Source organism: Triticum dicoccoides, chromosome 2A, assembly GCF_002162155.2.
Source record: "Triticum dicoccoides isolate Atlit2015 ecotype Zavitan chromosome 2A, WEW_v2.0, whole genome shotgun sequence".
NCBI classification, from domain to species: Eukaryota; Viridiplantae; Streptophyta; class Magnoliopsida; order Poales; family Poaceae; genus Triticum; species Triticum dicoccoides.
The window spans coordinates 74,343,149-74,358,115 of NC_041382.1; the positions used below are offsets into that span (position 1 = coordinate 74,343,149).

Sequence of the window (14,967 nt, forward strand, 5' to 3'; positions counted from 1 at the left end):
AGTTTGACGGTAGCTTTATAAGATGATCTCTCACTAAATTTCAAGATAAAAAGTGTTCTCCCTGAGTATGCACCGTTGCCAAAGTTCGTCGTGCCCAGACACCACGTGATGATCGGGTGTGATAAGCTCTACGTCCATCTACAACGGGTGCAAGCCAGTTTTGCACACGCAGAATACTCAGGTTAAACTTGACGAGCCTAGCATATGCAGATATGGCCTCGGAACACTGAGACCGAAAGGTCGAGCGTGAATCATATAGTAGATATGATCAACATAGTGATGTTCACCATTGAAAACTACTCCATTTCATGTGATGATCGGTTATGGTTTAGTTGATTTGGATCACGTGATCACTTAGAAGATTAGAGGGATGTCTTTCTAAGTGGGAGTTCTTAAGTAATATGATTAATTGAACTTAAATTTATCATGAACTTAGTCCTGGTAGTATTAGCATATCTATGTTGTAGATCAATAGCTCGCATTTAGCTCCCCTATTTTATTTTAGATATGTTCCTAGAGAAAACTAAGTTGAAAGATGATAGTAGCAATGATGCAGACTGGGTCCTTGATCTGAGGTTTATCCTCATTGCTGCACAGAAGAATTATGTCCTTGATGCACCGCTAGGTGACTGACCTATTGCAGGAGCAGATGCAGACATTATGAACGTTTGGCTAGCTCAATATGATGACTACTTGATAGTTTAGTGCACCATGCTTAACGACTTAGAATCGGGGCTTCAAAGACGTTTTGAACGCCATGGAGCATATAAGATGTTCCAAGAGTTGAAATTGGTATTTCATACTCATGCCCATGTCGAGAGGTATGAGACCTCTGATAGTACTTTGCCTACAAGATGAAGGAGAATAGCTCAACCAGTGAGCATGTGCTCAGATTGTCTGAGTACTACAATTGCTTGAATCAAGTGGGAGTTAATCTTCCAGATAAGAGAGTAATTGACAAAGTTCTCTAGTCACTATGACCGAGTTACTAGAACTTAGTGATGAACTATAATATGCAAGGGATGATAAAAGTAATTCCCAAGCTCTTCGTGATGCTGAAATCGACGAAGGTAGAAATCAAGAAAAGCATCAAGTGTTGATGGTTGACAAAGACCACTAGTTTCAAAAAGGGCAAAGGGAAGAAAGGGAACTTTAAGAAGAACGGCAAGCAAGTTGCTGCTCAAGTGAAGAAGCCCAAATCTGGATCTAAGACTGAGACTGAGTGCTACTACTACAAAGGGACTGGTCACTAGAAGTGGAACTGCCCCAAGTATTTGGCGGATAAGAAGGATGGCAAGGTGAACAAAGGTATATTGGATATGCATGTTATTGATGTGTACTTTACTAGTGTTTATAGCAACCCCTCGGTATTTGATACTAGTTCAGTTGCTAAGAGTAGTAACTCGAAATGGGAGTTGTAAAATAAACAGAGACTAGTTAAGGGTAAAGTGACGATGTGTGTTGGAAGTGGTTCCAAGATTGATATGATCATCATCACACACTCCCTATACTTTCGGGATTAGTGTTGAACCTAAATAAATGTTATTTGGTGCTTGCGTTGAGCATGAATATGATTTGATCATGTTTATTGCAATACGGTTATTCATTTAAGTAAGAGAATAAATTGTTGTTCTGTTTACATGAATAAAACCTTATATGGTTACACACCCAATGAAAATGGTTCGTTGGATCTCGATCGTAGTGATACACATATTCATAATATTGAAACCAAAAGATGCAAAGTTAATAATGATAGTGCAACTTATTTGTGGCACTGCCGTTTAGGTCATATTGGTGTAAAGCGCATGAAGAAACTCCATGCTGATGGACTTTTGGAATCACTTGATTATGAATCACTTGATGCTTGCGAACCATGCCTCATGGGCAAGATGACTAAGACTCCGTTCTCCGGAACAATGGAGCGAGCAACTGACTTATTGGAAATAATACATACTGATGTATGCGGTCCGATGAGTGTTAAGGCTCATGACAAGTATCGTTATTTTCTGACCTTCACAGATGATTTGAGCGGATATGGGTATATCTACTTAATGAAACACAAGTCTGAAACATTTGAAAAGTTCAAAGAATTTCAAAAGTGAAGTGGAGAATCATTGTAACAAGAAAATAAAAGTTTCTACGATATGATCGCAGAGGTAAAATATTTGAGTGAAGAGTTTGGCCTTCAGTTAAAACAATGTGAAATAGTTTCACTACTCACACCACCTGGAACACCACAGTGTAATAGTGTGTCCGAACGTCATAACCGTACTTTATTAGATATGGTGCGATCTATGATGTCTCTTACCGATCTACCACTATCGTTTTGGGGTTATGCATTAGAGATAGCTACATTCACGTTAAATAGGGCACCATCTAAATCCGTTGAGACGACACCGTATGAACTATGGTTTGGCAAGAAACCTAAGCTATCGTTTCTTAAAGTTTGAGGTTGCAATGCTTATGTGAAAAAGTTTCAACCTGAAAAGCTCAAACCCAAATCATAGAAGTGCGTCTTCATAGGATACCCAAAAGAAAATGTTGGGTACACCTTCTATCACAGATCCGAAGGCAAGATATTCGTTACTGAGAATGGATCCTTTCTAGAGAAGGAGTTTCTCTCGAAAGAAGTGAGTGGGAGGTAACTGTACCTGCTCCCTTATTGGAAAGTAGTTCATCACAAAATATGTTCCTGTGACTACTACACCAATTAGTGAGGAAGCTAATGACGATGATCATGTAACTTCAGATCAAGTTGCTACCGAACCTCGTAGGTAAACCAGAGTGAGATCCGCACCAGAGTGGTAAGGTAATCCTGTTCTGGAGGTCATGTTACTTGACCATGACGAGCCTACGAACTATGAGGAAGCGATGATGAGCCCAGATTCCGCGAAATGGCTTGAGGCCCTGAAATCTGAGATGAGATCCATGTATGAGAACAAAGTATGGACTTTGATTGACTTGCCCATTGATCCGCGAGCCATTGAGATTAAATGGATTTTCAAGAGGAAGACGGACGCTGATAGTAGTGTTACTATCTACAAAGCTAGAATTGTCGCAAAAAGGTTTTCGACAAGTTCAAGGTGTTGACTACGATGAGAGTTTCTCACTCGTATCTATGCTTAAATCTATCCGAATCATGTTAGCAATTGCCGCATTTTATGAAATCTGGCAAATGGATAAACAAAACTGCATTTCTTAATGGATTTATTAAAGAAGAGTTGTATATGATGCATCCAAAAGGTTTTGTCAATCCTAAAGGTACTAACAAAATATGCAAGCTCCAGCGATCCATCTATGGACTGGTGCAAGCATCTCAGAGTTGGAATATATGCTTTGATAAGTTGATCAAAGCATATAGTTTTATACAGACTTGCGGTGAAGTCTGTATTTACAAGAAAGTGAGTGGGAGCACTACAACATTTCTGATAAGTATATGTGAATGACATATTGTTGATCGGAGATAATGTAGAATTATTCTGCAAAGCATAAAGGAGTGTTTGAAAGGAGTTTTTCAAAGAAAGACCTCGATGAAGCTGCTTACATATTAAGCATCAAGATCTATAGAGACAGATCAAGACGCTTGATAAGTTTTTTCAATGAGTACATACCTTGACAAGATTTTGAAATAGTTCAAAATGGAACAGTCAAAGAAAGAGTTCTTACCTGTGTTACAAGGTGTGAAATTGAGTAATACTCAAAGCCCGACCACGGCAGAAGATAGAAAGAGAATGAAAGTCATTCCCTATGCCTCAGCCATAAGTTCTATAAAGTATGCCATGCTGTGTACCAGACCTATTGTATACCCTACCCTAAGTTTGGCAAGGGAGTACAATAGTGATCTAGGAGTAGATCACTGGACATTGGTCAAAACTATCCTTACTGGAGTAAGGATATGTTTCTCGATTATGGAGGTGACAAAAGGTTCGGCGTAAAGGGTTATGACAATGCAAGTTTTGACACTGATCCAGATGACTCTAAGTCTCAATCTGGATACATATTGAAAGTGGGAGCAATTAGCTAGAGTAGCTCCGTGTAGAGCATTGTTGACATAAAAATTTGCAAAATACATACGGATCTGAATGTTGCAGACCCGTTGACTAAACTTCTCTCACAAGCAAAACATGATCACACCTTAGTACTCTTTGGGTGTTAATCACATAGCGATGTGAACTAGATTATTGACTCTAGTAAACCCTTTGGGTGTTGGTCACATGACGATGTTAACTATGGGTGTTAATCACATGGTGATGTGAACTATCGATGTTAAATCACATGGCGATGTGATCTAGATTATTGACTCTAGTGCAAGTGGGAGACTGAAGAAAATATGCCCTAGAGGCAATAATAAAGTTATTATTTATTTCCTTATTTCATGATAAATTTTATTATTCATGCTAGAATTGTATTAACCGAAAACATAATACATGTGTGAATACATAGACAAACAGAGTGTCACTAGTATGCCTCTACTTGACTAGCTCGTTGATCAAAGATGGTTAAGTTTCCTAACCATAGACATGAGTTGTCATTTGATTAACGGGGTCACATCATTAGGAGAATGATGTGATTGACTTGACCCATTCCGTTAGCTTAGCACTTGATCGTTTAGTTTGTTGCTATTGCTTTCTTCATGACTTATACATGTTCCTATGACTATGAGATTATGCAACTCCCGTGTATCGGAGGAATACTTTGTGTGCCACCAAACGTCACAACGTAACTGGGTGATTATAAAGGTGCTCTACAGGTGTCTCCAAAGGTACTTGTTGGGTTGGCGTATTTCGAGATTAGGATTTGTCACTCCGATTGTCGGAGAGGTATCTCTGGGCCCACTCGGTAATGCACATCACTATAAGCCTTGCAAGCATTGCAACTAATGAGTTAGTTGTGGGATGATGTATTACGGAACGAATAAAGAGACTTGCCGGTAACGAGAATGAACTAGGTATTGAGATACCGACGATCGAATCTCGGGCAAGTAACATACCGATGACAAAGGGAACAACGTATGTTGTTATGCGGTCTGACCGATAAAGATCTTCGTAGAATATGTAGGAGCCAATATGGGCATCCAGGTCCCGCTATTGATTATTGACCAGAGAGGTGTCTCGGTCATGTCTACATAGTTCTCGAACCCGTAGGGTCCGCACGCTTAACATTCGTTGACGATATAGTACTATGTGAGTTATGTATGTTGGTGACCGAATGTTGTTCGGAGTCCAAGATGAGATCACGGACATGATGAGGAACTTCGGAATGGTCCGAAGATAAAGTTTGATATATGGGATAATAGTGTTTGGTCACCGGAAGGGTTCCGGAATTCACCGGAAGGGGTTCCGGATGTTTCCCGAAATGTTTGGGTACGAGAACACTTTATTTGGGCCAAAGGGGAAAGCCCACAAGGTTTTTGGAAAGCGCAAAAGGAAGTTTTGCGGAGTCCAGGGGCCAGATGCCAGGGTCCCTGGCGTCTGGGTCCAGACGCCGGGAACCCTGGCGTCTGGCCCTAGAGTCCAAGAAGGACTCTTGCCTTTCGGGTGAAACCGACTTGTGGAGGCTTTTACTCAAGTTTCGACCCCAAGGCTCAACATATAAGTAGAGGGGCAGGGCTAGCACCAAAGACACATCAAGAAACACCAAGTCGTGTGCCGGCTACCCCGTCTGCTCTAGTTTATCCTCCCTCATAGTTTTCGTAGTGCTTAGGTGAAGCCCTGCGGAGATTGTTCTTCACCAACACCGTCACCACGCTATCGTGTTGCCGGAACTCATCTACTAATTCGCCCCTCTTGCTGGATCGAGAAGGCGAGGATGTCACCGAGCCGAACGTGTGCAGAACTCGGAGGTGCCGTGCTTTCAGTACTTGGATCGGTCGGATCGTGAAGACGTACGACTACATCAACCGCGTGGATATAACGCTTCCGCGAACGGTCCACGAGGGTACGTAGACAACACTCTCCCCTCTCGTTGCTATGCATCACCATGATCTTGCGTGTGCGTAGGAATTTTTTTGAAATTACTACGTTCCCCAACACTACTAGTCTCCCGGATGTCGTATCTTTGCTTATAGTTGATTTGGAAAGACAATTTATGCACATGCATCCTGCTATACAATGGATATTCCTAGAATTTTCTAACATTCATGATCCTTCTGCTAAGCACTTAGCCACCATACTTCTGGTCCATGAATTTGGTCACAATATGAGAGAGGCAAGAGAGATATTTGCTTACTATAGAATAAATAGTGAGTGCCCTTCTATAGAAGAAATTCTTTATGATCAAGAGGAGATACGAAAATTAAAATCAACAGACTATGCTGCTTATAATGAGAATCTTAGAAAAAAAGGCTTCTCCAACTATATTAATTGATAAAATTTCCAAACATAATGATCAATTTTCTAAGAAAATCTTGGACTAGGTTGTGTGCTTAAAAAAGGTTAAGAGAATATCTCTATAGAATTTTGTGTGTGTAGGTGATGTTAACGAGGATTTGCGTGCTTCTCCTATTGGTTCGATAACCTTGATTCTTACTGAGGAAAATACTTATCAGCTACTATATTGCTTCACCCTTCCTCTTCGGGAAAAATCCTAACACAACTCACAAGTAGCATTCGTGTACAAAATGAGCCCTCTCCGTCGAGGTATTAGCATTTGGAGCGGAAACCACAACCTACCATGCTCAACTCCATTGCATTACATCATTTCAACCTCAAACTTTTTCATGTTTAATACACGCATTGAAAGTCTCGTACTCAAAATTAGCCACTTTTTGAGTTGGTTTCCTATTTTCGAAGCATTAACTGATATTCCCCACCATTAAAAAGTGCAAAACATTCTTCATTTTCAAATAACGTGCAAATGATCTCCGAAATGGATGAAACTTGGCACGGTGTCTTCATAGGAACACTGTAGGGTGTGGTAAAATTTAAGAGTGTGACGGAAAAAAATTGTTGCACTTTGTGTATAGACTGAACCCTCAATGTCAAAGTATTAGCTTTTCGAACGAAAACCACAGCCTACCAGACACAACTCCATTCTTTTACATCATTTCAACCTCAAGTTTTTTTCCATGTTTAATACACATCATTGGAAGTCCCATGCTAAAATTCGGCCACCTTTTGAGTTTGTTTGATATTTTCGATGCATTAACTGATTTTCTAGCCATTACAAAGGGCAAAACGCTTTCCGGTTCCAAATAACGTGCAAACGAGCTCGAAAATGGATGAAATTTGGCATGGTGTCTTCAAAGGATCACTGTAACGTGTGCTTAAAATTTGAGAGCATTTCGAAAAAAAATTGATGCACTTCATGTACAAATTGACCCTATCTGACTAAGTGTCAATGTTTCAAAGGAAACCTACAACCTACCACACACAACTCCTTTCCTTTACATCATTTTAACCTCAAACTTTTTCTATGTCTAATACACGCCATTGAAAGTCTCATGCCCGAACTTGGCCACTATTCGGGTTTAGTAAATATGACTTTTTTCAAGCATTTTTCTTACTAGTTGTATCTGTGGTGGTCTCTCTAGTACGCCCGCCACTTCTAACTTGTGAAAATTCTGGAAAATTTTGGCGCGGGTCAGCGAAAAATTTCTATGGCGGGGAATTGCCCGCCGTTGGTGCATGACAAACATGTGGTGTGTCACCCGCCACTACTGCTTTTAGCTCACGAATAAATTTGTAAAACGTTATGAGTGGCGGGCACTTATATTTGCCTGCCATTGCTTTCCACGTAGCAGCGGTCGACACCATTTCTTACCCGCCACTGCTAGTTTTTGAAAAAAAACTATGGCAGGTTACTTTCCTCGCCTGCCACAAATTTCAGCCCACCTATAAGCCTTTTCCTAGTAGCGTTACATTTGGCATAGAAATATAAACTAATCTAAGCCCGCGAAGACACCGCCTCGTCGGACATATTTGAGTGGGCATCCTCTACGTCGGTTCGAGCGGTTGGGGCCGGAGCGGCGATTGGTGCAGTGGGGAGTGGAGCGGCGACTGGTGCGGCCGCGGCGATCTTGGCTTCTTCTTTGGCATAGAAGTGGGCGTCACCGCTGCTCATACTAGCCACCTTCTTCTGTGACACCCGCTACAACCTTGGCTTGGGCCTTGTGACAGGCGGCGAGCGCCTCCTTCTCGTTTGCACATGGCATGATGGGAAGCACGCGACTCCAAGTTAATCCGCATGGAGTGAGGAGCGGTGAGTGTCTCCTCCTTGTTTGCTTCTGCGGTCACATGGGCGACGTGTGCCTCCTTCCCCTTGGTTCCTCTGAACGGCGACGACATGAGCACAACATTTGGTGGGAGGGCGGGTTGTTGTGAGGGTTGTCGTGGGGGCTGTCCGGGGAGGTACGGCCTCCCGAGCTTGCGCAGCGGAGATGATGAAGATGTGGTGAGGGAAGGATCGTGGCGGCAACGCGGATGGGCGGGAATGAAAAACTAGGTGACGCTAGGGTTTTTTTGGGAGGGGGAAGGGTGGTCACCTGGCTAGTTTTATTTGGCTCTGAGCTGTTGGAATCCGAGGTGGCGGACGCCCGAACTTTCATAGACCGCCCCTTCGTATGGGGCTAGATTGAGAGATTTTGAACGTCCAGGTCGATCCGACCCAATATGAAATCCGCGTCGGAGCCATAAAAATGGCTGAACCGTCGGGTCCAGACATACAGGGAAGAACGAGCTTCTGCGTTGGAGATGCTCTAGTGTAACTAAAACATCTAGCGGTATTTCTTTCGTACAGATACTGCCTAGCCATACTAGGACAGCACGTACCAGCGGGGCTTTTTGCAGAGAGGATTTACCTCTGGTGAATGATCGGCTACCAATCCCCAAGCCACGTGCAAGCCCCAACTAGTAATTTTTTACAGTCAAACCCCAAGTAGTTACTGCACACACACGATGCTTGTGTTAGGTTAATCATTTGCTTTGCTCAGTCAAGTACACGCGTCGAGCCATGCATCGGAACTTGCTCAAGGAAATCAGATCGGCCCAGTGCCAATCATGCCCGTCTATTCTGTTCACGGCGATGTTCAAGTGTGCGTACCACTGGTGGCGTTGCACCTGATATGCTGCCTCTTGGTACTTGGTCGGCTTGCTTAATTAAATCGCACAAACAGCACCACTGTTTGACCAGTTCGACGTAACTCCCTGTCCTAATTGCGGGCTTTTGGTTCGAACTCAAAAGTTTCCTTATATGGTCCCCCTCTCTCATGCTGTTAATTGACTAATCAGCTTCAATTTTCCAAATGGTACTGAAAAGTTAAGTACTCCCTCTATATCAAAATATAAGACGTTTTTTGACACTGATATAGTGAAGCCTGACATGTTTTTTGTATATGAAAGAAAACAAGTGTCGACATATATGTAGCAAACGAAGGTCCGGTTCATTTGGCGGCTTCTAAAATCCACAACTTATTTAAAAGTCGGATGTCCCGGGAGGGAGTGAATTAAGCCATAAATCAGCAAAAGAATTGCTCCGAAGAAGTTACCACGCCTTCGTCACCCTTAGGGGGTGGCACAAGCAATTACCCTAGCCACCACCGCCCCGTCTAACTTCTCCTCATTGCCATCGGTTCGCCCATCAATGGTGGCGAATGTGCCTGCTCTTCTTCGTTCTACACACTAGTTTTCTTTGTTTTTCCATTCTTCTCCGTCTTTGACTGTGTCCATTTTCAATATCTTAACTAGATCTTGATATTTTGTCATTGCGGAGGCTTGATATAATTGGTATCATCTTGATATTATTATATTATCATTTGTTAAAATAATATGGCAACAATTAAAATCATGTTCACGAAAATAGGAGTATATTTTGATTTTTTTTTTGGACTAAACCCAACAGTTTTATTGAAGAATTCACAATAGCGCCACTGCGACATCATTGATGATTTCATCATGATGTCACGATCAGTGCAATGACACCCCGTCATATGGAGCTGCATGTGTCACCTGTAGGGAAGTGTAGCGAACGTTCACGACATATAAATTCCCATTTTTTGTTAAATATAGAATTAGTGAAAAAACTACAAACTGAAACGAGGCTTCAAAATTCCAAATGATTAAAGCCAGTCTTGGGAGCTATGATCTATTTGCGAGTACGCACACTTTCCACTATTAAACTCCTGTTTCTCCCCACTTTATTCAAACCACAACTTGGTGGGACAAATGTGCATGCCACAAGTGGTCTTTCTCTACCTTTTTCTTAATTATGTTTACTGAACTTGTCTTGCATACTTCGACAGTTCCTCCCCCCCTCTCTACCCACACCCCAAACATGAAATACCTTTTTTTCTTGGTTGTGTCTTGCACAGCACCTGTTGCTCTAATAGGAGGTCCAAAGTCAAAGTAGTGAAAAGGGCACCCCAAAACCCGGGCGACCCTATGAAATGGACAAGAACATGTGTCTTGTGAGCCGCGCTCGTTCCATCATAATTAGTACGCTCCGGTTTTGGTCTCTCTCTCGGCAGATTAACTAACTTAAACATTTGTGGTACAATCTTGTCATGCATATATATATATATATATATATATTTTGCATGCATGTGTGGAGCCTCCATGCCCTCAGATTGTGCCCCAACCCCAGCCCCCTTTTCCTTTCTCTACTAGTTGAACATGCACCACCTTCTCCTCCTCACACCTTTTCAGATGTTGTCTAGCTAGGGCGCTTGACCAGCCTGACCGGCCTGGCCTGACCCCATCTTGCATTTCACAAACCAACATATGCCAAATTCACACACAAGAGAAGGGGAGAAGAGATGGGGTAGGGGAAGTCAAGGTCATGAGATAAGATCTCTCTTGGCATGCATGCACTCCACATCTACACACATGCTTATGTATAGTTGCACTCGTAGAAGCTATGGCCTTAGATGCAAGAATTGCACCACCAGATGCAGCTTTCCATAAGAATCCAACTTCCCCATTGTTCTCACGAGGAAGTCAAGGCTTTGTAAACTCCAAGAACATCCTTTTCAAGATGCTCCCTACTAGGAAGATTTAAACATCATGTTTAAGTGGATCAATTCATTTGTTTCATTACCATTCACAGATGTAATTTTTCCTAAAGTATTGTAATAGTACGATGATTTTGGTTTCAAAAGTCATACGGAATTAGATAATCGTGTTTAATTTCTCGAGGAAAAATTAGGTGGGTAAAAAGCAGTGCCGATCCACGTCAACTGTTCTTTTTCATCAGCCTCACATGGCACACACTTAACAGTCGGTTGCGAGTGGTGTTAATCGCAGCATTACCTCGACGTTCCTTTCAGGTTAAGCTCTCTCTCTCTCTCTCTCTCTCTCTCTCTCTCTCTCTCTCTCTCTCTCTCTCTCTCTCTCTCTCTCTCTCAATGTCCTTTTTTGACCCCATAAAGCCATAGATTAGGCTCTATAGAATGGCTCTAGAGAGACATGAAAGGGATAGTTCTCTTGTTTCCTGATTTAATATCGTCACTCCTTTCGATTTGTTCCGGTTTGAAGCTCGGCACCGGCACGCACATGCGCACTAATTCGTAGAATGTCCAGTAGGGATAAAGAATCAGCATAAATCCAATGGGTTTGTAGGGATAATGATCCTTGTCCAAGCATTTGTCTAGCTCATGCAGGCAAAGCAAAGCTTCACTAGGGAAAAGGAGTCAAAGAGGGCCCTCACCTCATGTGAGAGTCACTCAAGGTTGCATGCATGGAAACAAAGAAGCATAATTAACAGGAAGTGGTGGCATAAGAAAGAGTGCCTTGTACACATCTCACACTGTTGTTTTATCTTGTTTTGAGGGCAAGCTAACCACTCCATTTGAATGTTTCTTACTACATGCAAGAGGAGGCAATATGATGTTCTAGAATCTGAGTGGTCAAGGCGGATTAACTTTGGCCTCTGATGATACACACAAGACTATTTAGATCGATGATATGGAAACTATAACGTTAGATTGTTACGAGAAATATTTTTCAAAATATAACAATTGTGTACTTTCATTAAATTTATTATCTATCGAACCCATGGGCAAATCGGTTAATGTTTTAGCGAAGACAAAGTTTTACTTACTCATATGTTCGTGTCGAGAACATCACCAACATATGTTGGTGAAGTTATTGCGGTTAATGTTTTAGGGAAGACAAAGGGGCTTTCATTCTAGTTTGCACGTATTGCGCGAGCAGGCACATGGACACATAAGAAAGCAAAGCCATATGGTCAGAGTGTAAAAAAGCACATAATTATGTAGCATTTTGGCATGTATCATAATAGCTAGTGTAGTACTAGTATCTTGGAGCATAGATTGCAATTGTCTCTTTCAAAACAAATAGATTACAATTCTTCAAAAGGCTTGATGCATAGGTAGGTAAGCTCTCTTCTTTCCCTTCTTTTCTTGTCAGTGGCAGGCATCTTTACACCATCTTATTAGTTTGCAATACTTGGTACTCAGTAGTAAATCATCAAAGCATGCAAGGCAGTATGCCCAACTAACATAGATGCCACAACAAGCTATGCATGTAGGCCCATTAATAATTATTAAAGTGTTTGTCTTGGCAGGGGCTTCAATCGGCTCTGGCTTCAGAACCAGTGTGTCATATACTCATATGCTGGTTGATTAATTTGGAGTGGGCTAGAATCATGACAAAGATAATCATATCTGAAAACGACACTAATTAATACTTATTTGCAAGGATTGTGGCATGCATAATATTCATAAATGAATTGTGTGCATGAAAACTAAGAGTAGAACATTCTTACTTCCAAGTGTTATTTTTCTAGCAACACATACACACACACATATATAGCTATATGTTTGACTGGCACAACATTCTCCTCATCTCTTTGGTCCTAAGATTAGGGCACACAAATCCAAACACAAGGTGCATACATACAAACTTGCAGTGAGCTTTCCATTCCATTCCCTCCTTTTACTCCTAGAATTAAACAAGTGCAGCGCATGCATGTCCCTCCCCTCCTCCCCTACCTCGCCATCTCATCCACAGTGCTCTCACTCCTTCTAGCTTCTCCCTCCTCCGAGCTCCCCATTTAAATACCACCCTGCCTCCCTCCATAGTGAGCACTACACACTAGAAGCTCACAGTCTCAGCAACCACCTCCTCAACCTAAGCTAGCTAGCTCACACCTCAGAGCTCAAGCTAGGCGGGAGCAGTAGTATAGTAGCCAGCCAACCTCACTTCACTTCTGCCATGAGCTCTCGCAGCAGCAGCGGCGGCGGCGGTGCCTCCCAGATGATGGCCTTCTCGGAGCATTCGCTGCCGAAGCCGATCGCCGGTCACCCGCAGCCGCAGCCGTCCCCGCCGTCGTCGCCGAGCGAGCGGCCGGCGGCGCGCGGCAGGCGGCGCGCGCAGGAGCCCGGGCGCTTCCTGGGCGTGCGCCGGCGGCCGTGGGGCCGGTACGCGGCCGAGATACGCGACCCGACCACCAAGGAGCGGCACTGGCTCGGCACCTTCGACACGGCGCAGGAGGCCGCCCTGGCCTACGACCGCGCCGCGCTCTCCATGAAGGGCGCGCAGGCGCGCACCAACTTCGTCTACGCGCACGCCGCCTACAACAACTACCCGCCCTTCCTCGCGCCGTTCCACGCGCAGCACCAGCCCGCCGCCTACGCCGCGTCCTCGGCCATGCCGTACGGCGGCCAGCAGCAGCACGCGGGCGCGGGGCCGCCGCACATTGGCAGCTCGTACCACCACGGCCACGGCTACCACCAGCAGGGCCCGGGCGAGTGTTCCATGCCGGTGCCCAGTGCCGCGGATCACGGCGCCAGCGGCCCGATGGACGTGCGCGGCAGCAGCGGCCACGACTTCCTCTTCCCCAGCGCCGACGACAACTCCGGGTACCTGAGCAGCGTGGTGCCGGAGAGCTGCCTCCGGCCCCGCGGCGGCGACCTGCAGGACGCGCGGCGCTACTCCGTGTCCGACGCCGACGCCTACGGGCTGGGCCTCCGGGAGGACGTGGACGACCTGGCGACGATGGTGGCCGGCTTCTGGGGCGGCGCCGACGCGCCGTACGGCGGCGGCCACGACATGGTCGCCTCGTCGCAGGGCTCGGACAACGGCTACTCCCCCTTCAGCTTCCTCTCCCACTGAAACGGACGCGCTGGCATTGCTCTTAGCCTCTTACGTACTCAGTGGTCTGCTGTGCCCACCGTCGGCCATTAGCTAGGTAGTGTTTGCTTCGTGAGTTCGATCGATCGATCATAGTAGAAGATCGTGAAGAAGAGTGGCTTTGTTGTTTCGGTGCCCTAGCTTAGCGGATGCTCACATCCATGTACTTAGGTTCTTTCAATTAGCAGCACTATTACTACGTACTACTAGTACTAGTAAGTTTTCATGCATGCACGAGTGACATGCTTAAGTTATCTCTCTCTAAAATTATTACAGCCTCTCTCTAATTAGTTAGTCGTGTGGAATTAAAGTGGCGGATCGAGAGTACTCGAGAGGCCCGGGAATGTAGTACGCACACGCACACTGTTGTTGATCCTTGAAAGCTTCAGTTTTGGGTTGTAGTTTTGTTTGATTCAGATAGGCCGGCCGGAGGAACATGTCAAAGTACGTACTCTCCTACGTACTTACCTCAAGGAAGAAGATAAGGGAAATAGTACACGGACCACGTACTAGACGTAGTACTACCCATTGACAGTTCAACGGAAAGGTAGATGTTCAGGACAAGTGTCAAGCAGGCGACCTCCTTTTTTTTCTTGGGTCGCCACTCGCCAGGTACTTGGTGCTGATTCTAGGGTACGTCACGCTCAGAGCCTCAGACCCATTCATCAGATGATCAGAGGGCCATGCACAAAATGTATCCTCTTCTATGCTGGTGCAGGGCTTATATATAAACCCTTTCATTTCCTCCGTAGCTTGCTTGGATTTGTTGGATGGGAAATGTTCTTATTAATCAATAGCAAAAAAAGGAGAAGATATAAATGTGCATGTAACCATTTGAGTTTATTGGACAATCAAACAAATTCAGTTTTGCCAGATCGCT

The 14,967-nt window shown here is 44.1% G+C and overlaps 1 protein-coding gene across 1 annotated transcript; it reads left to right on the forward strand.

The window, feature by feature from the left end:
* The first annotated feature begins 13,169 nt into the window (after window positions 1-13,169).
* On the forward strand, window positions 13,170-14,328 carry LOC119358997 (ethylene-responsive transcription factor FZP-like). Its single transcript, XM_037625360.1, has one exon. It carries the CDS (start codon window positions 13,170-13,172, stop codon window positions 14,067-14,069), a length of 900 nt encoding a protein of 299 aa, XP_037481257.1. The 3' UTR covers window positions 14,070-14,328.
* Window positions 14,329-14,967: the final 639 nt, after the last annotated feature.